Source organism: Elaeis guineensis, chromosome 6, assembly GCF_000442705.2.
Source record: "Elaeis guineensis isolate ETL-2024a chromosome 6, EG11, whole genome shotgun sequence".
NCBI lineage: Eukaryota > Viridiplantae > Streptophyta > Magnoliopsida > Arecales > Arecaceae > Elaeis > Elaeis guineensis.
Window position 1 is genome coordinate 795,560 of NC_025998.2, and position 21,222 is coordinate 816,781.

The 21,222-nt window shown below is 35.5% G+C and overlaps 1 protein-coding gene across 3 annotated transcripts in view; it reads left to right on the top strand.

The window, feature by feature from the left end:
• The first annotated feature begins 1,066 nt into the window (after nt 1-1,066).
• The window catches only part of LOC105047764 (structural maintenance of chromosomes protein 3), a 21,113-nt gene continuing 957 nt past the window's right edge, over nt 1,067-21,222 (top strand). The window contains exons 1-28 of one of the 3 annotated variants that reach the window (XM_010926830.4): nt 1,067-1,204; nt 1,800-1,847; nt 1,975-2,050; nt 4,375-4,413; nt 4,553-4,620; nt 4,723-4,794; nt 7,760-7,839; nt 7,969-8,047; nt 8,163-8,280; nt 8,359-8,534; nt 9,790-10,035; nt 10,122-10,243; nt 10,347-10,491; nt 11,036-11,208; nt 11,294-11,393; nt 11,985-12,121; nt 12,213-12,414; nt 13,997-14,084; nt 14,165-14,314; nt 15,228-15,379; nt 15,505-15,696; nt 15,794-15,977; nt 16,060-16,130; nt 16,204-16,355; nt 18,141-18,309; nt 18,400-18,546; nt 20,345-20,440; nt 21,125-21,222. The exon at nt 21,125-21,222 is cut by the window's right edge and continues 77 nt beyond it. In XM_010926830.4, coding sequence (XP_010925132.1) covers nt 1,833-1,847; nt 1,975-2,050; nt 4,375-4,413; nt 4,553-4,620; nt 4,723-4,794; nt 7,760-7,839; nt 7,969-8,047; nt 8,163-8,280; nt 8,359-8,534; nt 9,790-10,035; nt 10,122-10,243; nt 10,347-10,491; nt 11,036-11,208; nt 11,294-11,393; nt 11,985-12,121; nt 12,213-12,414; nt 13,997-14,084; nt 14,165-14,314; nt 15,228-15,379; nt 15,505-15,696; nt 15,794-15,977; nt 16,060-16,130; nt 16,204-16,355; nt 18,141-18,309; nt 18,400-18,546; nt 20,345-20,440; nt 21,125-21,222 — 3,347 coding nt within the window. In that variant the 5' untranslated portion in view covers nt 1,067-1,204; nt 1,800-1,832. Of the gene's footprint in view, nt 1,394-1,799; nt 1,848-1,974; nt 2,051-4,374; nt 4,414-4,552; nt 4,621-4,722; nt 4,795-7,759; nt 7,840-7,968; nt 8,048-8,162; nt 8,281-8,358; nt 8,535-9,789; nt 10,036-10,121; nt 10,244-10,346; nt 10,492-11,035; nt 11,209-11,293; nt 11,394-11,984; nt 12,122-12,212; nt 12,415-13,996; nt 14,085-14,164; nt 14,315-15,227; nt 15,380-15,504; nt 15,697-15,793; nt 15,978-16,059; nt 16,131-16,203; nt 16,356-18,140; nt 18,310-18,399; nt 18,547-20,344; nt 20,441-21,124 lie in introns of all 3 variants that reach the window. The other 2 variants (XM_010926832.4, XM_029265338.2) reach the window with 2 other exon arrangements.

The following is a 21,222-nucleotide window of genomic DNA, read 5'->3' on the forward strand; positions in this document are numbered from 1 at the left end:
TCTCAACAACCAGAACTACTCAGTGTTAAAAGCTATGTATTCTGAGAAGATTTTTATTGCAACAGTGATATCATATTAAACTTATAATCATTTAGTCAGAAATCAAAAATTTAAGTGGATATCATGTATCATGAGAACCGATAAAATATATGACAATCGATGAAATATAAGTATTTTTATTGGAGTGATAAATTTGATGTAATATTCATTGCAACGAAGTTTTTTTTTGTGTATGCTTACCGCAATATATTCTTGTCGTTTCAAAACAGGACTACATCGCTATGATATCTTTAATGCTCTTGATGTCATGCATAATGAATCTTTCCTTGAGGAATTAGAGTTTGGGCCTGCAGATGAGCAGTTGCATTACTATCTATATGATTATCGGATCAAAAATCCTTTAAAAAAATCAGATCGAGCTCGGATGTGGGACAGGTGGAGAGGATACGGTTGCAGGTGCAGGGCACCGCGAAAGCTGAGTATTGATTTTTCATCATACGGTTTTGTTGATTTTCCACACATCAATCGTAAAGCAAAAAAAAAAGATATATATATATTTTTGAAGGCCCGGACTCTCTGCATAATAGGAAAAAAAAATAGTTTTTAGATTTCTTTCCTCTCCGCATGATCCTGCTCCAAGCCTCCGTCCGTCACCAGCGATATTCCATTGATTGTTTTAGATTTTTCGCCGAGCATTTTCCGATGGTTCATCGTTGATTCCTCGCACCCTCATCTTCTTTCTTCTTCGGTTCTAAGGACATTCAGGTGATCTCTAGTCCGTCAAATTTACGGCAAAAGAAAAAAAAAAATCGATGCTATTTTGAATTTTTATTTTTCTTTTTTGTATTAAATAATTAATATTTTATCAGTGATGTTTGGAGGATGTATTCTACCTGTTTATCTTATAGCATTCTTATTTTTGAAATTTACTAATATTAATAATAAAAAAATATTATAATTATTATCAATTAAATCCCCGGGTTAAGCGCCAGTTGCTACGTACCCTACAACCGCCGAAGCTTATAAGGCACGCTATGTTTTCGGTACCTTTTTAACCCCCTAAATTTTTCTATGTAAACTGTGCGGCCGCAGCGGGGGCAGTGTTATCTTCCGTTTTCTAGGTTTACTCCAAACGGGAAAAATCCCGTCCGACTGCCTGCGATCATCTAATCTTTCCCTTCGCCTCAAGTGATTTCTTCTCTAGGTCTCCTCTCCCTTCTCCACTTTTCTCCCCCACCCCCTCCTCTCTCGCTCTTCCACAATTGGGGCATCAGCGGCGTCGTCTCACTTCGGCCATTCTCTCCTCTCGAATCGTGGCTTCCAATCCAATCCGATCATTTCCTCGCATCCAGGGTTCATTTCGCTCTCAATCCGCCATCTCTCGCCGAATTAGGTCCCGATTCTTTCCTTCATTGGAAATCTCGGTCCTCATCCTTCTTCTTTCTATCACTCCCTCTGTGCTCCTCAAATTTCTTGCTCCGTAACAAATCTTGATCTCTTTCTTGCACGAGAACTACATTGGCGGCTATAAATAGCTGGGTTTTGAATGCTTCTCCTCCGCTAATGCAGTGGTGGATGAGAAACCCTAGCTCGGACTAGGGTTTTGGCCACTTAAGATTATAAGACTAGGATTTCTGCAACACCGTTTGACTTTCCCACGCTTTCCCCACTTTTGCTCCTCTTAGAGATTCAAATTAGCTGGAAACAGCTAGAGTTTTGATTACCTGTAACATATTAAATTGGAACCACAAATCACATTTTTCTGGGATGCTGATTTTTTTCTTGCGCTGTTTTCTCAGGTATTGCATGGTGTCATCCGATCTGGTTTCAGGATGTACATCAAGAAGGTAATTTCTACTTCATAAACTGTTTCTCGTGGTCATGACAACAGGACTTATTCTCTTATTTTGTGAAATCTTGGTGTATAATTTGAGTTTTCCCTTTTCTTTCTGCTTTCTATGAATTCTTGATCAGGTTATCATTGAAGGGTTCAAGAGCTACAAAGAACAAGTTTCTACAGATCCGTTCAGCCCTAAAGTAAACTGTGTTGGTAATTATTTTTGGTCTTCACTTTTTGTTTTTGGGCTTGTTCTTTGACCTCCCCTTTCGCTTATGTATTCGTTACAAACTGTAATCAGTACATTTCTAGTTTCAGAAGAACGTGCTTACAACATACATATGACCTATTCTCTGAAAAGGGAAGTCTTGTGCAAATGATGATGATTACTCTCAAGGTTAATTAGTTCCAAGTAAAAACCTGTTGCCCAACCTTCTACATTGGTCACTTTTAACACCTCCCTAGAAACTGATCAACTTTGTCTGGTATAGGTTCTAGGAAAAATCCAGATTAACAGTTTGAAGAACCAGCAACTTATTCCAACTAACATGCATTTCTTTTGTAACTGTCAGCTCCTTTTCTTATATGGGATTTCTATTATCTAAAATCAAGCACACGTTTTGGTGAATTAGAGCATGGTTCCAAAATTAAGTACGATTCTCATCATGTATAAAGCAGGAGACATGGGCTGAGCACATTTATGTTAGCTTTTGAACTAAGTTCCTGCAGTGAAAGTTTTTAACCTTTTATTGAGGGCAAACTTTAATTCACTTGGATGTATGACAACCATAATCTTCATATTTAAACTACATTAATACATACATACATACATATGTAATATATGTTTATACGATGTCAGACTCCAATTGAGTTCCGCACCTCAATGATAAAGTGAAGGTGGGGGAATCTTCTATTTAGAGACGTGCATACATACATATGTAATATATGTATATACGATGTCAGACTCCAATTGAGTTCCGCACCTCCATGATAAAGTGAAGGTGGGGGAATCTTCTATTTAGAGACATGGCACCCATTGTTTCAACACAAGGCAGTTTGATTCATTAATAAAAGAGGCTTTCTCTAGCGAGAAATATGTATGTCCATGTAGTATATGTATATATATGTACATATACATACATGCATACATCTATGAATATGTATATATGCATGTTTATATAAATATATAGATACAATAAACCAAAAAGTTAACGGCAAATTCTCCATCTGTTTGGGTTTGGAAAAAAAAAAGCTATTAATGAGGATGGTATGGAAGCCCATGCGCCATTAATGCGGATGGCACAGAAGTCTATGCGTGCCAAGGGTTGGGGGTTGAGTTTGTATTTATTTTGGAGTATTTTTATTTATCTTGCATAGTTTGTATTTATTTTGCAAGGTTTCTGTTTATTTTGTTTCTGTTTATTCTAGACTCATTTGTGTTTACTATAGAAAGGTTTATGTTTATTCTGAATGGGTCTGTATTTATTCTATCCAAAGTTTGTGTTTACCCTCCATTGTTGTTGTTTATTGTGGGGGAGAAGTAAAGTAATATGTCCCATCCACATTAATGGTTCGAGTCACTTTGTCTCCCCCTCAGTAAATAACAACAATGGAGAATAAACATAAACTTTGGAGGGAATAAACACATCACTTCAGAATAAACACAAAATTTTCTAGAATAAACAGAAACAGAACAAATACAAACTCTACAGGATAACTAAAATGCTTTAGAATAAATACAAATGGACGGGCTTCTGCCCCATCCACATTAATGGCGAGTGGGCTTTTGTTCCATCCGTATTAAATGCTTTTTCAAAATATTTTTTCAAATCTAAACGGATAGAAAGTGACCGTTAACTTTTTGGTCTCTTGCATGGAGGTCCATGTGGATCAGACGATGGTGAACTTAACCGGATTTGGAGCCAAATCTGGTCGACCTGAGCCTAGTTTATCTTTGCATATTATGTATTTATATTGCATGTATATATTCTATATATGTGTGTGTCTATGTGTCCACATGCATTCCTTATCTAGGACAAAGGATTCGATTCAGGTGGAATCCTATTCTTGAATAAAAAAACTAATCTAGGCCAAACATGACCAGCCAATGCTTACTGGTAACTTTACATATTACCTTATATATTAAGGAAGTATGCATCTTATTTCTTTTACATCCTTTTGTTACATAACGCCTATGAGTTTTAATGCATTAAGTTCATTAAGCTTTCATTTGATAGACTTTTGGCATTTAACCATGACTCATGCTAATAGTTCACTTAAGGGCTTGTTTGGATGATATGGGATTCTGGCCAGCCTACTCCAAGGGCACTTTGTGTATTTATGAATATAGGTCTAGCCTAGCCTAATTTTGCTGGTTGTATAGGCCCAATCTACAAATCCGATAGAATTTGGGCCCAATCATCCAAACAAACTCTTAATAGATAATTAAAATTAGGATTCATGAAAGATGATAAGATATGTGGTGCGAAGTTTGATTTATGTGTAGTAACACATGTTGTCTTATGTGTTTTTTGCAGTTGGCGCCAATGGGTCGGGAAAAACAAACTTTTTCCACGGTAACAAATGTTATCTAAGTATTTTGTTGAAGTCAAATATGATGCATATTTGTTGTATCACATGGGTTCGGTTCATCAGCATGCTTACTTTGACTTTTTTTCTCCTTTTCCCCTATTTTTGTGGTGGAAACAATTTTAGCCATACGTTTTGTCCTTAGTGATCTTTTCCAGAATCTGCGCAGTGAAGATAGACATGCCCTTCTTCATGTATGCTTCCTTTGCTTGGATTTTGTGCTCTGCATCCCCGTTTCCAGAAGAAACTGAGAAGTCTTTTCATGCTGACTTATTTTGTTGTGGCAAAATGAACAGGAGGGTGCAGGGCACCAGGTTGTATCGGCTTTTGTGGAGATAGTATTTGACAATTCTGACAACCGCATTCCAGTAAGTTATTGTATTCATTTTTTCCCCCTAAAATTTTGCTTTGTTGTATTGATAGCATTCTATTTGGGAAAAAAAAAAGTTTATGATTAAGTATTTGGCAATTGTATAGAGACCACTATGTTGCTTTCAGATCTTTTGTTTTGATGATTTGTGTTATGCTAGCTTTTATATAGAAAGTAAAGTCTTCTGTCGAAGTGGGAGTCATGGTGCCAAATGGAACAAGTTTGGAAACTTAGTTTAAGAAATCACCGATGTAGGTCTCTATCTCACAGAACGAAATCCAACATCATTTTCATATATCTTTGCAAATGAGCACTAGCATTGGATTTAGATCAAGTATTGATGAATGTATGTTTAAATTTTCTTGAACATGGTTCATGCATATGTTTTATTTTCAATAAGATAATATGGACTTTTACCATGTGCATTGGGATCAGACTATGTCTTGTAAAAGACATAATAAGTAATATGTTGTGCTCACCAAATGTACAATTCCATTCTTCCTCAACTGTTTCGGTGTTTTTTTTTGTTTTTTAAATTTTTAATGCGAAGATGACATTATAAGCATTAAATTGTGAGGAATGATTTGAGAATTATTTCAATGACAACATATGTAGACACTAAATTGGAATGAAGTGCAATTAAACATTCTGAAAGCTGAGCTTGAACAAATGGGATAAAGTTTGTTATGGGTATGTCATGATTGATATGTCATACATGTATGTAGCTTGCGTCTAATAGAGCTTAGGTGATTTTTGATATGTTTTTCATCTTTCTTTTTGTTTTTTTGAATTATATTAGATGCCCTAAGCAAATGAGAGTTATAGAGTTATAAATTTTTAAGGCTACACTGTATCAAATTTGAAATCATTGTATTAGCAGCACTTAGTAAATATGTATTTTTTTATTGAATTCATGCACAGGAACTGTGTCAACTGTACAATTGTATGTTTCCATTAAATTTTTCCAATTCTTTGTTCCATGTCTCCCATTTTCGCAGTTTGTTCAATTACTTAGAATCTTTCTTGGTTTTCTTTATGCTATTTTATATTCTAATATTATGCTTGTGCTGAAATGGGTCTAGAAGTTCTGTTAATTCACATCTTTTTTGCATAATGTAGATATTTTTCTGATCATGAGCTTATCTTATAAAAACTAGGAGAATTTGTTGAGTTTATCTAGGGCCAATGATTTTGCATGATGCTAATTTGTGAAAAACTAGATGCTTATTTTCTCAAACTTTATTGTGGAAATGAATTTTGAACCTTAACAATTGGTGGCATTTTAAGTGACAGTCCTTCATTGTTTTTAGAGGTGGTCCAGTATAGTACTGGCTTGCTTTCCCGTGCCATTATGTATGGGATAAGAGGCAATAGAAATTTAGAGGGAGAGTGAGAAACTGATGAGATTTAGTAATGAGAGTTGCCTTTTCTTGGGTTTTAAGCTTCCCTCTTGGCAGCGATTAGAGAGATGGTGGCTATTGTTTCAGATTTTTTCCTGCTATTCTTTAGAAAAATACGGAATTTGCAAACCCCCCTCCCCCTCCCCCTCCCCCTCCCCATCCCCGCTAGGGCTTCTGCCCATGAACACACACACACGCATGCAGGCAGAGACACAGAGAGCACAGTTCACATTTGTAACATCCTTTTCCATACTATGTACTACGCTTTTAGTTAGACATTAAAGAACATTTTAGTTTATATTTGGTATGCTAATTGTTGCAATAATTTTTTTAATGTTTCCATGAATTTTAATTTTTTTCATTGTTGTGGAATTTATTCATTCTTTTTTAATGATTGGTATTTCAGAATCTATTATCTTACTCAGGCAATTAATAGATAATTATAGAGTAAAGAGAGATTCTACAGGTGGTCTATATTGAATTAGAGAAAGCTTATTAAATGGTATTGAGTTTCATCTCATGAGCCCTCGGAAAGAAATATGTGCGTTAAAAAACATTGAACTTATTATTGTTATTTATGTTGTAGTGGCAACAAGTGTAAGGTGTAGCTGTGGTATGGCAAATGTATTTTCAATCATGGTGGGCTTGCAGCAAGGATTTTATCTCTATGCTTATCTTTGTGCACTAGTGATAAATGACCTTGTTGCTAAAATGGTATTCAAGAGGATTTACTTAGGTATGCTATGTCAAGATGTAGGGTTGATTGATGAGAAGAGGACAAGTTAGATTCTAACTTGCACTTAGGTGGAAAGCCTTGGTACATACAGGTTCAAAAAGAGACTTAAGTAAGTGGAATGCAATAATGAAATGGATAGGAATGAGGCCTTATTAAAGGTGATGGACAAGAAATACTAGAGGATGAATGCTTTGTATTTGAGGATCTATTAAGCCCAAGAAACACACCCTCTTATATACCTATTTCATATTTTATTGCTGCACAACATCTGCTCATTTTTCGAAATACTAGCTGATACCTCTATAATAACTCTTGCATATAGAATATGCTATGCCTTAAAGTTGTTCAGTGGATATTTCTGATTTCGTCTGCCTACTTAATCTGAGTTTGTATTCTTCATCGCCACGTGCGTCTGGAAGTTGTTCTTTAGATATGATAATATTCTTAGTTTTTTTTGCCATAGAACGGATTGGGTGGTAGGATCGATCAAGCCAACTTCATATATTTGTCATATACTTGCCAACCAGTTTATTCATTTCTACTTCAGTACTTTAAAGTTTGAAGAAAACATCTCGAACTTAGTGCCAACTTTATGTGTGAAGCATTGTATTGCTATAAATTCACTTCCGTTGACAGGTGGAATACTGATGACATAGCTGAGACAATGACCGTAGTCAAACTGATTGCTAAAAAAATTGAACTTTTAGCTGATTTCTGGGCCTCTGGCGATGTGATGTTCCAATCATATGCTTTAGCATCTTGAAACTTCAATTACTTCTAATATGTGTAGAGCTGAAATTGTAGGGTAACCTGATGCTTTACTGCAGGTTGATAAGGAGGAGGTGCGGTTGCGGAGGACAATTGGTCTGAAAAAGGATGAATACTTTTTGGATGGGAAGCATGTCACGTATGGTGTTTATTTTTCTCTAAAATTGCTCTTGGCATTTTCAAAATATCATGATGTTTTAGAAATCAAATAATGCAATTGGTGTGTATACACACACACACACACACACACACACATACATTCATGCAGTAAAACAGAAGTGATGAATTTGCTGGAGAGTGCTGGTTTCTCTCGCTCAAATCCATACTATGTTGTTCAGCAAGGGAAGGTAAACGAATGCATTGCTGGTGATTTTCTATTTTCGTTATTTCTTTGTTTACTTCTCGATTTCTTTATGAAGTTGAACGACAGTCCTTTAAAATTTTGTTTGATATTGATTGCAGATAGCATCTCTCACTTTAATGAAAGACTCTGAACGTCTGGATCTTCTTAAGGAGATTGGGGGTACGCGTGTTTATGAGGAAAGGCGACGTGAGAGCTTGAAAATAATGCAAGAAACTGGCAAGTTCACCTTTAGATGTTGAAAGATGCTGATCTTTTATGTAAAAGTTGTCTTACATGATCTTCTTATGCGATCAGGTAATAAGAGAAAGCAAATAGATCAGGTTGTTCAGTACTTGGAGGAGAGATTGAGGGAACTTGATGAAGAAAAAGAAGAGCTGAAAAAATATCAGCAACTTGACAAGCAACGAAGGTCACTAGAATATACCATTTTTGATAAAGAACTTCATGATGCGAGGCAGAAATTAGGGGAGGTAAGTTGTATTTTTTTTAAAAAAAGGTGTAAGCTGGATTACTGTTTAATTGCCAATATTTAACTATGTAATGTAAACTGGCTACTTTTTCGAATTGTGGTATTAAATTTGACAACAGTCCATAAAATGTTAGAACAGATGTTATAAATTATTTTTCGTGTCTGATCTTCAAACATTCCATTGAAAATTTCCATGATTTTCTATGTTTTACTTCCGTACAGCCATATGTAGGAACAAGAATGGTGGATATTGACAAAATAAACATGGTATTCAACTGTGTGAGGACTTGTGAGGAAGGAGGACAGCATGGGTTAGAATTTAACACGAGATAGTTAATGTTAAAGAGAACTGCCACACAGGTTTTCCAACTATAAAATTTTGTGCCTTGTTAAAAGAAATAGGCATAATAGAGCCAGTTATAATAAGTCAAAATTTGACACTTGCACAATTAATAAACATTATAAATAAATCGCAACAAGGATTTACATGCCAGTCGATATTTGTGTCTTAAAATACATGTCATGTTGCATGGTGACTGCCACAGTTGGAGTGCATTGACACGAGCGTTCACCAGCACAGCACACACCTGAACATGGGTGTATACATGCATATTAGCACATCAATATTCTATAGTATAAGGAGGTTTGGGTTGACATGTAGCTGGCCTATGTGTATGTGCAAATCAGACCTACAGATGCTAATTTCTCTATTGAGGTCCTCAAATATATAGAGCTGATAACCTCTTTAGTTTTCACTAAACTGTTCGAGAATTCAGTGGCATTTTGGTACTATTGTTTTCATAATTTCCATTACACCTCATGAACAGATGAGATCCATGGCATTTCTGTGCACATTCTTTAGATTTCCTTTCAAATCCTGCAAAATAAACATGCAATTGGAAACTTACGTAGCATCTGTTATTAATGATAATCTCAAAATCACCCATTGAACCCCATTATTGAATCTCATCAATTTGAACTGCTCATTGTCCTTGCTTGTTGTTTACCTGTGCACATGCTGTATCCTCTCTCTCTCTTTCTCTCTCTAAATTTCAGGTAACAGACTGAATGCTCATCCTGGGGTTAATCTTTTTCCATGAGGAATGATTATTTTTCAGTCTAGACACTTACCTTCATTATGTAATGATACAGCCTGAGGCACATGACATGCATAATGTAGAAGAGATTTAGTCCTGGTACTTTATCAATGTTTGGCTGGTTATTCCATCTGCTTATTTCTGATGAAATTTTTGTAGATAGAAGAAGCCCGGAAGAAAGTTTCTGAGAAGTCAACCAGCATGCACAATACTGTGCTAGATGCCCATGAAAAGCTTAAGTCATTGGATAAGGAATTCAAAGTTTTCACAAAAGAGATACAAGGATTGAACAAAGAGAAAGAGATGATAGAGAAGAAGCGAACTGAAGCATTAAAAGTGCACACGCAGATTGAACTTGATTTGAGAGACCTGGAAGAGAGAATTTCTGGAGATGTCCGAGCCAAGGTTTGTTTTGGGTGATGGTATATAAAAGTTCCTTGATTTCTAAATTTATGTTATAACTCCCTTTATTCACTGAAATATGTTGACAGGAGGAAGCTGCAAGGCAGTTAGAAAGCCTGAGAAAAGAGATCCAGGAATCCAGAGATGAACTCAATACTATCAGGCCCTTACACCAGTCCAAAGTGGCTGAAGAGGAGGAAATTGCTAAAGGGTACATATTGAGGGAAATTCTTTTTGTTTTTCAATCACTATTTTCTATAGGGTTTTTTGTTAGAAACCAAATAATATTTCTTTGATATTTCTATTGAGAACAGAATAATGGATCGTGAGAAGCAGCTGAGCATTCTGTACCAAAAACAAGGACGTGCTACCCAGTTTGCAAGTAAAGCAGCTCGGGATAAATGGCTGCAAAGGGAAATTGATGACCTTCAGCGTGTGCTTTCATCAAATATGGCACAAGTAATTTGACAGTGAATCCTCTCTCCCACTGTTTATAGAATTATTGCTTGCTGAAGCAGCCTTTTCAGCGGGAAGAGTATGGTCTTTATGACAACAGATTTCCATTTATTATTCTACCCAAATGTTAAAAAAAAAAAAGAAAACATGTTGTCATAAAGAAAAGCTACTCTTCTGTTGCAATTTTTTAAAGAATTGCCCTTTAACCTAAGACTATGATCTGGTGTTATGTACTTCAAACCAGTGTACTCTCTGCATGATATTCTGATGATAGAGATCCATCATGCTCAAAATTCACAAGACATTTTATTCATTTTATACCACTCTAGACCGCATGATAAGTGTTGGAATTAGGTTCAGATTAACAATTTCAACTGTAAGGCTGTGAGGAACCTGATCATGATGGCTTGTTATGTATTCTCTATAGTTCTGGAGAGTCACCATCAACTTCTAATGGTTTTCTCTGTTTCCATGTTTGCCAGTATGTCAAGCAGATGTATATGATTTTTCCTTTACATATGCTTCCCTTTTTTCTTGAAAATATTAGGAGAAAAAGCTTCAGGATGAAATCCAACAACTCAAAGATGAGGATAGTAAGTTGGGGGCATATATTGAGGAGCGAAGAGCTGAATTGAAAAAGCAGGAGCTGCTCATCACAAAGGGCCAAGAAGATTTTAACAGTTTAAGAGGACAGAGGGATGAACTGCAAGATTCAAGGAAGTATGATTTTTCATTGTCCAGCTTAGTTAAATGAATTCGATTTTTAGATATTCTTCTATTTTTTAGGGGAGCGATCATGTTTCAGGTCTTTGTGGAAGAAGGAAACGGATCTTTCTTCTGAAATTGATAGGCTTAAAGCCGATCTAGTAAAGGCACAAAAGAGTCTGGACCATGCTACACCTGGTGTGAGTAATTCTGTCCCTTGCTGCTTTTTGTGTTGCCATGCTGTTAAACATACAATTTTTAAAGAACAATTTACCTGCCAGACGTGACTAGAAGAGGGCGGCATGGTGCATGAGGCTTCCACCATTGTGGGGTCAGGGGAGGGTCAAATGTGTACACTCCTAACCTTGCATGTGGAGAGGTTGTTTCTGTATTTTTAACTTGTGGCCTCCAGGGCAGAATGGAGCAACCTTACCATTGTGCTAAAGCTCACCCTCTACTGCCAGCATGACTCATCTGATAAATATCTTGTTATCTAACGATATACTTAATTGAACCAATTGATTTAGTTAAACTCACTAAAATTAATAATTCTTTGTATATCTATTGTGTCCTGAAGAGTACAGGCAAATTATATTTGCCCTTTTCTTTCTTGTTAATGCCACATTTCCTCAGATTCATAAGAAATCTATTTATACAGAAACAGTTGCTTATATTGAGTTTTATCAAGTTGGCATTTGTAAATAATGTGCACTAATCTTATAGAGATACAGGCTTTGTTTCACTTATTGTTATTTGCAAGTGATGATGCATTTTTTTACTTCTGTGTTTAGGATATCAGAAGAGGACTGAATTCTGTCAACAGGATCATCAAGGATCATGGTATCAAAGGAGTATTTGGTCCAATATTAGAACTGATTGAATGTGATGAAAAATTTTTTACTGCTGTTGAAGTCACCGCTGGAAATAGGTCCGTGTGATCAAACTTCACATCTATTCAGTCCCATTGCTTAGTGACATAATAAGTTTCTCGTGACATTATTTGATCATACCATGTGCAGCTTATTTCATGTGGTGGTTGAAACGGATGAGATATCAACTAGGATAATTAGATACCTAACTGCAGAGAAAGGTGGACGTGTGACTTTTATACCACTAAACAGAGTGAAAGTCCCACAAATAACTTATCCACAGAGTCCCGATGTAGTACCTTTGTTAAAGAAATTGAAATTCCGTTCTGACTATGCTCCTGCTTTTTCACAGGTATGTCGTGCATGTGTCATTCTTTTTCCTAAAACATATTTATGATCTGCTGTTTATGATGAATCGGGCATAACTGTTTAAATATGCATCAAAAATTACTTTTCCCTTCAGCAAATCATATATTCAGGACTGCCAATATGTCACAGCACAGATGCCATAGATAAAATGTGAATCACAAGGTCATGGTTTTTTTTACTTGGATCAGAAAAGCAAGTGTCATCTGCTGCCTCTTGTTTTTGTCTTCCCCCTTCCTGAATGTGCTCACTTAAAGTAGAATAGTTTTAACTTGTATTTGTGATTTAATTTGCACTGTCTTTCAGATGAGACTGTAATTGAACATGTACTGTCTTTTCTTGATGGAAGTTGAACATGTACTGTCATTCAAGATGTAGCTTTTTGGTTCATGCCACCTCATGCTTTGAGGTGGAGTCTATTAAGGGCAGACTTGAAGTTTGTCGTTTTGTCAAAATAGTTTGTCCCCCTTCGTTTTCCTCCTGGTTGAAATTCATTCTGAGAACTGATCCTCAAAGTCGGTTTCAGTCAGTCTTGGCCAACTTCAGTCAAAGCTGACCAATTTCAGTCTGTTTTTGGTGCTTGGAAGATTGACAACTGTATGGCTGTATTTGAGATTTAATTTCCTTTTCTTTTGAATTTTTTGCTTATCCAGGGGCAGCCATCGAGCCTCTAGTAAATTTTTTTGCAAATGTAAAGTAGATTTCTTTGAGTTTTAGCAAAAATGAAGCATGCAGGTGTGGGATTGTGAAGCCATTTAAGAAAGCATGATTTTCAGATATATTGTTATGCTAGTTTTTAGAAAAATTGCATAAACTAAGCAAAACTTATAGACCTTGCTTACGTTCATGAAGTGCCATCAAGGCTGAAATTCGGAAATCAAAGCTTTTTTTAGCAAAACTTGACTATTTAAAAAATGTATTTGCATACCTGGTGGATAACATTTTGATTTTGAATGATACCTAATATGATTTTCTGACTTGTATTACTTTTCTGATTTATCTATTAGATTTCAAGTTTTCATTTTATTTCTTTATCCTTCTAAACTAATTGTGCTCCACGCTTATCTTCTCATAGTTGGAGAGCCGATAATAAAATTCATGATTAGGAATCTGTCTAGGATGCACTTGAAGTTATTCTTTACTCTATTAAATTTACTGTACAATTTCTGGTTGAGCATATGTTGTTTTGACTTGGCTTAGGTTTGGTTAGTTCTTGTTTGACCTGAATCCATTGCTTGAATAATCTCTATCAGCCATATCATGCATCCATCTTACTTGGAAAACTCTTAATATTAAAAATTTGGTTGACAACCAGTATCCATTTTTCACCTGCTATCCAGCACAGCCCAGTTCATAAATCAGTATCCGGTTAGTTGGTTTTTGGAGTTTATATGTATTCATCTACCTGCTCTGGTGGAAGTATTTTTGTATGCATCCATTCTTTTCCTGAAGCATGCTTCAATCATCTGAAAGTTGTTGAACATCAAGTCTTTTGTATACACGGTAGTTGACACTGGCTGTTGATTTTTCAACTCTTGCATTCATTCTGATCATAATGTTATAATCAGGTGTTTGGCAGAACGGTGATATGCCGGGACTTGGATGTAGCTACAAAGTTTGCTCGAACTAATAGTCTTGATTGCATCACATTAGAAGGTGCAGATTGGAACTTGTTACTCTTTTATTTACTCCTATTTCTGTGTTAATTGTATTCCTGATTTTGAGCAACATACCAGGTGACCAAGTAAGCAAGAAGGGTGGTATGACGGGAGGATACTATGATTTTAGGCGTTCAAAACTGAAATTTGTGAACATAATTAGGCAAAATAAGTTGTCTATCCATGCAAAAACAGTGGAACTAGATGAAATTGAGAAGAAACTTAAAGATATCCTTAAAAAAGTTGCTAGATTATTTATTTATTTTTTTTATTTTTGGAGTTGTTTAAACTTCACCTGTATTGGATTCCAACTTTTGCTTGTCTAGGAAGGGATTGCAAGAAAGCTGCCATAGTCCATTTTTTTCTGCAAGTTCTGCTACAAATATTTTTAAACATGAATGTGTGCAACTCAAAGATATGCTTATATGCTTTTTACACATGTGTTTCAGTATGAAGCACACAAGATGGATGTGAAATATATATAATGTATGGAACCAAATAAAATATGGATGTTGAGAAGGGAGTAAGCAAAATTGAAACTCAAGGAAAAATCAGATAATCGAAAAAGGTCGAATGTTGTTCGAGCGAAAATAGAATGTCTTTTATTAGAAATATTATACTTGAGCACCAATCTTCATCAAGTTGGACAATTTGAGGAACCTTGACAATTCCTACTCCAGTTGAGCTAAAACACAAATGGTAGATGTGATTGCCTTTAACTTGAAAGTGTCTTTATTTGTTTTGCATTCACTGCATATAACTTAAGGCATGTTAAAATCATCAAACATGAGTTTCTTGAAATAGTATAAATGGATTAGATGAATTGAGGTTGATTGCCTTTGTAGTATAACTTCTGGTTGGGCGACTCCTAGATGATAAGCTAGATCCATCACCTGGGGTCCCTTGAGCTATTTGACAACTGCAATTCTCCATGCATCTTAAGTGGCCTAGCACATATATGACCCCTTTTCTTTTTTTTGACTTTTTTATGCACAATACATTGTTCACGATATACATGGTTACAAATGCTCTTGGGGAGTGAGGCATGTGTTTCTTGTAAACTACTCACTTGTCATGTCAGTGTAAGTATTATTACTGTAAGACTGCAGAAGGATGTTGGTTTTCCATTAACTTCCCACACAGATAGAACAGGAAATTAACAAGTTGGTAAGCGAACAACAGAAAATGGATGCACACCGTGGCCACATCAAGTCAGAGTTGGAACAACTTAAAAATGACATTTCTAATGCAACTAAGCAGAAGAAATCAATTGCCATAGCTCTTGAGAAGAAGGTGCTTATCAAATTCTTTTGCTTAATCTGATTGTTTTTTTGTAGGTCTATCATCTATTCTTTGTTGATGCAACTGTAACTTGTTTAGACTTATTCTTCACTGAAATGTATTTTGTATTCTTACAGGAGAAATTGCTTGCAAATGCACATAACCAAATTGATCAGATCCGAGCTGGCATTGCAATGAAACAAGCTGAGATGGGCACAGATCTCATTGATCAACTAACACTAGAGGAAAAAGATCTTCTTTCTCGGTTAAATCCTGAAATTACAGAATTGAAAGAACAGCTTCTGGCTTGCAAAACTAGTCGAATGGATGTCAGTAAATTAGACATGTTGCACTAGGGTTTGTTACCATGGATGCAGTATAAAACCTTCATACCTTGTTCTAATGGTTTGATCCTTGTTTTGGTAGATTGAGGCAAGAAAAGAAGAACTAGAGACAAATTTGTCAACAAACCTTGTGAGACGACAGCAGGAGTTGGAAGCCATTATTTTATCTGCAGATTCTGACAACTTGCCCATGGAAGCTGAAGCGAAAAGGCAGGAATTAAAGAACTCTAAAGCAACTATTGATGAATTGACACAGCAGCTTAAAGGTTGGCCTCTCATGCCGATTTCGTGCATCTCTCTTTTTTATAACTCTTGCTCCTATCCAACTAATAATTATTCTTCCTACAGCTGTTGTGGAAAATATAGATAGTCTTACAAAGAAATCACGGGAAATAAGAAATTCAAAAGAAAAACTAAAGGTACATGCTACTGTATATAGATGTTGTTTTTGTGTGTTTTATTTTTTTCATCTTTATTTATGGGTACATGCAGACACTTGAAGAGAACTATGAGAGGACACTTCAAGATGAAGCAAAAGATTTGGAACAGTTGTTGAACAAAAGGAATATACTTCATGCCAAACAAGAGGATTGCATGAAAAAAATTCGAGATTTGGGTTCATTACCATCTGATGCTTTTGAAACGTAATGCATTCCTCCTCACAAAATTCTACTGTTATGAACTAGTATATAGTTTAGTTTTGTGTACCGGTTGAGGGTTTTTTTTGGAAGTAACAGTAGTTATATTGTAGCGTTTGTTAAATTTCAAGGTTTGTGCACTTCGTTATTGGATAGCTCATAGTGCATGATTATTTTTTGTTTATCTCGGTGACCCTTGTCTTAAGAAATGGATTATGACAACTAGACTCTGCATCGTGTATGTTCGACCTCTTTGGCTTTACTGGTGGTTGAGGGTATGAAGATCCGTAGAAGCCCTGCATGTTTTTGCATTAGGTGGCACAGGCTTTAATTTATACAATTGAAGTTTTTTATTTGATGGAGTTTTAGGTGGCTTCTTAGCCTTTCTGTTTCACTCAAAAAATTTAATAGAATTTAGAAATGCCTGTTTAGAGCATTCAGATTAATAATGTCATTTTCATTTTGTACTTTTTTTCTTTTCTTTTTCCAGTACTATTTTTGTTATGTTAGTAGAGTAATTCGGTGACTTATTTCCAGATGAACTCTGGGGAGTGGGGAGTCTTTTAGTGATTGATAAACAAAGTTAGCAGAAGTGCTTTTCCTTTTTCCAATTCTTAATATGCACAATTTTGGAAAACAACCTTTATTGCTGAATGTCTGTTATTGATGGGAAATTCTTGGATGAATGCGGTCAAACACATCTATGTCACAGTATGTGTTTTTGGATCTTGGAATGGTGATGAATGTTTTCATTCAGGAGTGACCTAACCAAGAGGTTTTTAACATTTGTGACCACCTTTGGCTGTGTTGCATGTTTATCTAAACTAACTGGCTTGCTCAAAGGTTAATAGGATTTAAAATCCATTTAAAATTTTCTTTTATTAACATATCTAAAGTGGCAATGCAATGCTTTTGTATGATGCTTGAATGCACTGGACAAGTACAATGCTATATGAATACTTACAAAAGCATACAGACAATTATTAAATTCTTAAGCTAAAGCAGAATAAGTTCACCTGCATCACTCTGTGAAAAGTTTGGTTTCAACTGTAAAAATGATCTCTTTGCTAATGTTGCGTGTGAAAAGTTTTTTGGTAGTGAGGATCAACAGCAACTACGATCCACTCTATAGACCAATTGAGTTGATGGTCTGAATTGGTAGCATTCATAGTTTGGAATGCTTAGACTTCACATAGACATCTGCTATGTGATGGATATTTCTGGGTTTGATCCTCTGCAAGGCATGAAGTTGGGCTTTGGGCAGCAGTAAGGTTGCTCCGTTGTAGCTAGGGTGTCATGGGTTCGAAACATAGAAACTGTCTCGCTGCACATGGAGGTGAGGCTGTGTGCATTTGAACCTCAACAGACCCTGCAGTGGTAGGAGCCTTATGCACTGGGATGTCCTATCTTCTGTAAGGCATGGGTTTTAAAATTTTTTTTGCAGTATAATCTACACAACCATCATGATAAGAGCTAGAATCATTTTACATTCGTAAAGTGGTTTGCTCAAAAGAGAATAGGATATAAGGATGTCAAACTGATGTATTTAAGGAATCTTTTGAAATATAGAGTTACTGGTTTTTATTTCTTTCATTTGTTCATCTCATATATATTTTTAACAAAGCACAGAACACTGGAGTTCTTACATTTTAAGATCAGGTTTTTGCCGCATCAAATTTTCTGATAAGCCCATTCAGATCTGGTTACAACTTGGAATAATTATTTGACCTATTTGCTGCTGCTTGCAATTGTCATTAAATCATATATTTCTTTTTCTGGACAAACTAATAGGTATAAAAGGAAAAGCATGAAAGAATTACAGAAGATGCTTCATAAGTGCAATGAGCAGTTGACACAGTTTAGCCATGTCAACAAGAAGGCTCTTGACCAATACATGAACTTCACAGAGCAACGCGAACAACTGCAGAGAAGACGAGCGGAACTTGATGCAGGTGACCAGGTATTGACTTTTACTTCTTCCAAGTTACATGCAACCTTTAACTGATTCTTGTTATAACCTATATTATTTCATGTCATTGCTATATTGCAGAAAATTAGAGAATTGATTTCAGTTTTGGATCAAAGGAAGGATGAATCTATTGAACGCACATTCAAAGGTGTAGCAAGGCATTTTCGAGAAGTATTTTCTGAACTTGTGCAAGGTGGTCATGGTTACCTGGTCATGATGAAGAAAAAGGTTTGTTTATTTTTAAAATTGTTTTCATATATATTATACATGGAGTCTTCTTTTTCTAAAGTCTAGTTCGCCTTCTTGAAGTTTCAGCATATTTCTGTGTTTATATGCATACTGTTATTTGCTATGTCAGCATATGTTGATTTTAGGAGCTTTAGCATTTAAAATTTGGAGACAGTCATTTGTATTTTCTGCATCACTAGAACGCTTTGCTCACAAAAGTTGCTGTTGAGATGTTTGAAGATAGGTGTGCCGAAGGACTTACATTTAACTTATGAAGATTCACTTTTCCTCAAACACCCTTACGTTTCACAGGCAATTCATGTTCTGAAAATTCAGAACTTGTAAATGGCTTCCTTTTTGGTATTCTTTACCTTGAAAATTTAAGGAACATAGATTTACAGTGGGATTCTTGTATGATTTTTAAAATTCAATTGAAGAATTTTTAATATGTCAAGTTCCTTCCATTAGCATTAACTTGGATGTCTCTTTTTCTTGATGCTAGGATTTTCAAAATCAACAATCTTGTATTGTAGCAATTTGACCTGAGATGATTCTTTTATCCAGTTACAGTTTTATCTTTGTTTTGTGACGTTTGTCATAGATTTGTTGGAAAAAAGTATATGAGGTTTCATCTTCACATGAGGAGTATGGATGGACAAAGAAGTCAACACAATGAAAAATACTCTGGAGAAATTATAATTCATTATTTGTTTGAAATGAATTGGTGCCAAGTTATTTTGCACCCTTTTTGTTAGGGTAGATGTTTTACTTATTTTAATAATCCACTGTAGTCCAAAATGAACAGCAAGGACCAGAGAACTTCAGAACTTATTAATGATAATGGGGCTCAAATTTCCTTTTTGCTAACATTCATGTCCAGTCTACTGGCAAAGAAGACTGTCTCAAGTTCGATAGTGATCCTGTTAGAGGTGCTCGCCATGGATCTTGTCATATAGTAAGAGAATTATATATATATATATATATATATATATATATATATATATATATATATATATGACTTGAAAGCGAACTAGTTGACAAAATAACCTTTCTATGATGCTCTAATTTATGTTTTGCTATAAAAGTTTGTACCAAAACCTCTTTTATTTCTCTTTCTAGGGAACTATTATTTCGATCTCCCAAGGAGTCTTCAACGCATGAATGCCCTAAGTTAACTAACATAGGACATATAGATTTAATTTTGAAAACAATGATACACACACACACACATCAAATTATATCTCATTCCAAACGAAGATGACTTGTCAATTGTACTTCTTAATAATTAAAAAAGAAACTTCCATTTATGCTATTCTACATTAATGAGAAAGAATAAAAATATTTGCATTTCATTATAAGTGTCTGATTTTTTGAGCTGGTTGCTTGGACTTTTAGAAAAACTTTTGAGTTAAAAATTGCAATAGCATGCTCCAAACAATCTTTTGATGGTATACTCCAAAGGGTAATGCCAAGTGTTGAATATTCTTGTTGAGAACATGCGAGTTCTTTTTATGGGTTTTACATATAAATGGCACTTCTGATACATGCTCTTATTTTTATGTAATAACAAGGGCATTTATATTTCTTGGTAATATTTAAAATTTATTGATGGAAAGATATAATTTAATAGTATTGCATTTACAAGCCCATATTGACTTTTCTTGTATTACTCATATGTCTCAATTATCTCTCTCTCTCTCTCTTTTTTGGTTATAAGCTGATAAGGGTAACAATTACTGTATTTTCTGTACATATGACCATCTTGACTAACGGATTTGAATTCCTTACCTTTCTAAAGGATGGTGACCTTGGTGATGATGATCATGATGAGGATGGGCCCCGTGATCCAGATCCTGAAGGAAGAGTTGAGAAATACATTGGAGTTAAAGTGAAGGTATGTACTTAAAGAGACATCTTTTTCAATGCGCGAACTTTTTCTGGTTTTGAAATTTAAATAAATTCAAGTCAGTTTTCCTAGCAAAAAATGCTGGTATGAAACATGAAAGCCATGTCGCATTGTGGTATCACAGGTGACCACAAGAAACTTCTATAGATTGTGAGACATCTATAGGCCTGCCAAGTTGCATTTCTTATGAATAATTAGTGTCTTCTACCATACCTTGTAATATTGTATATTAATTAGTTGTTTTATATTACTCAGGCTAATGCTGATTGAATTTGTAGATCTCAAATCTCAAGAAAGACTTAAACTTTAAAAGTGGAATAATGTCATTAGTACTCATCCGGGTAAAATTATGAGATGATTTATTAGGGTACTAGAGGCAGGTCCTATGCACATATGCCTGGACCAATAGCTAATTTAGAGTCCTAAGTTGAGGGATGAGGGAAACTTTGCGTGCGGAGTCCAAGCAGGAATTCTTGCAAAAGAGAGAGGAAGGGAACTAAAAAATGGAGCTGAATGACCTAGTCTCATGGGTGGAAGAACTTGGAAGTTTCCATTTAGTAGTAAATAGATTGAATATTAGAGGAGAAAATGCTCTCTTGCCAATTATGCTATTTTTTTGTTCCTGCCCTGGATAAGTTTCTGATGTGCTGCTCTGACCTTTTCTTTTGTTAGGTTTCTTTTACTGGCCAGGGAGAAACTCAATCAATGAAACAATTGTCAGGTGGTCAGAAAACTGTCGTGGCATTGACACTGATTTTCGCCATCCAACG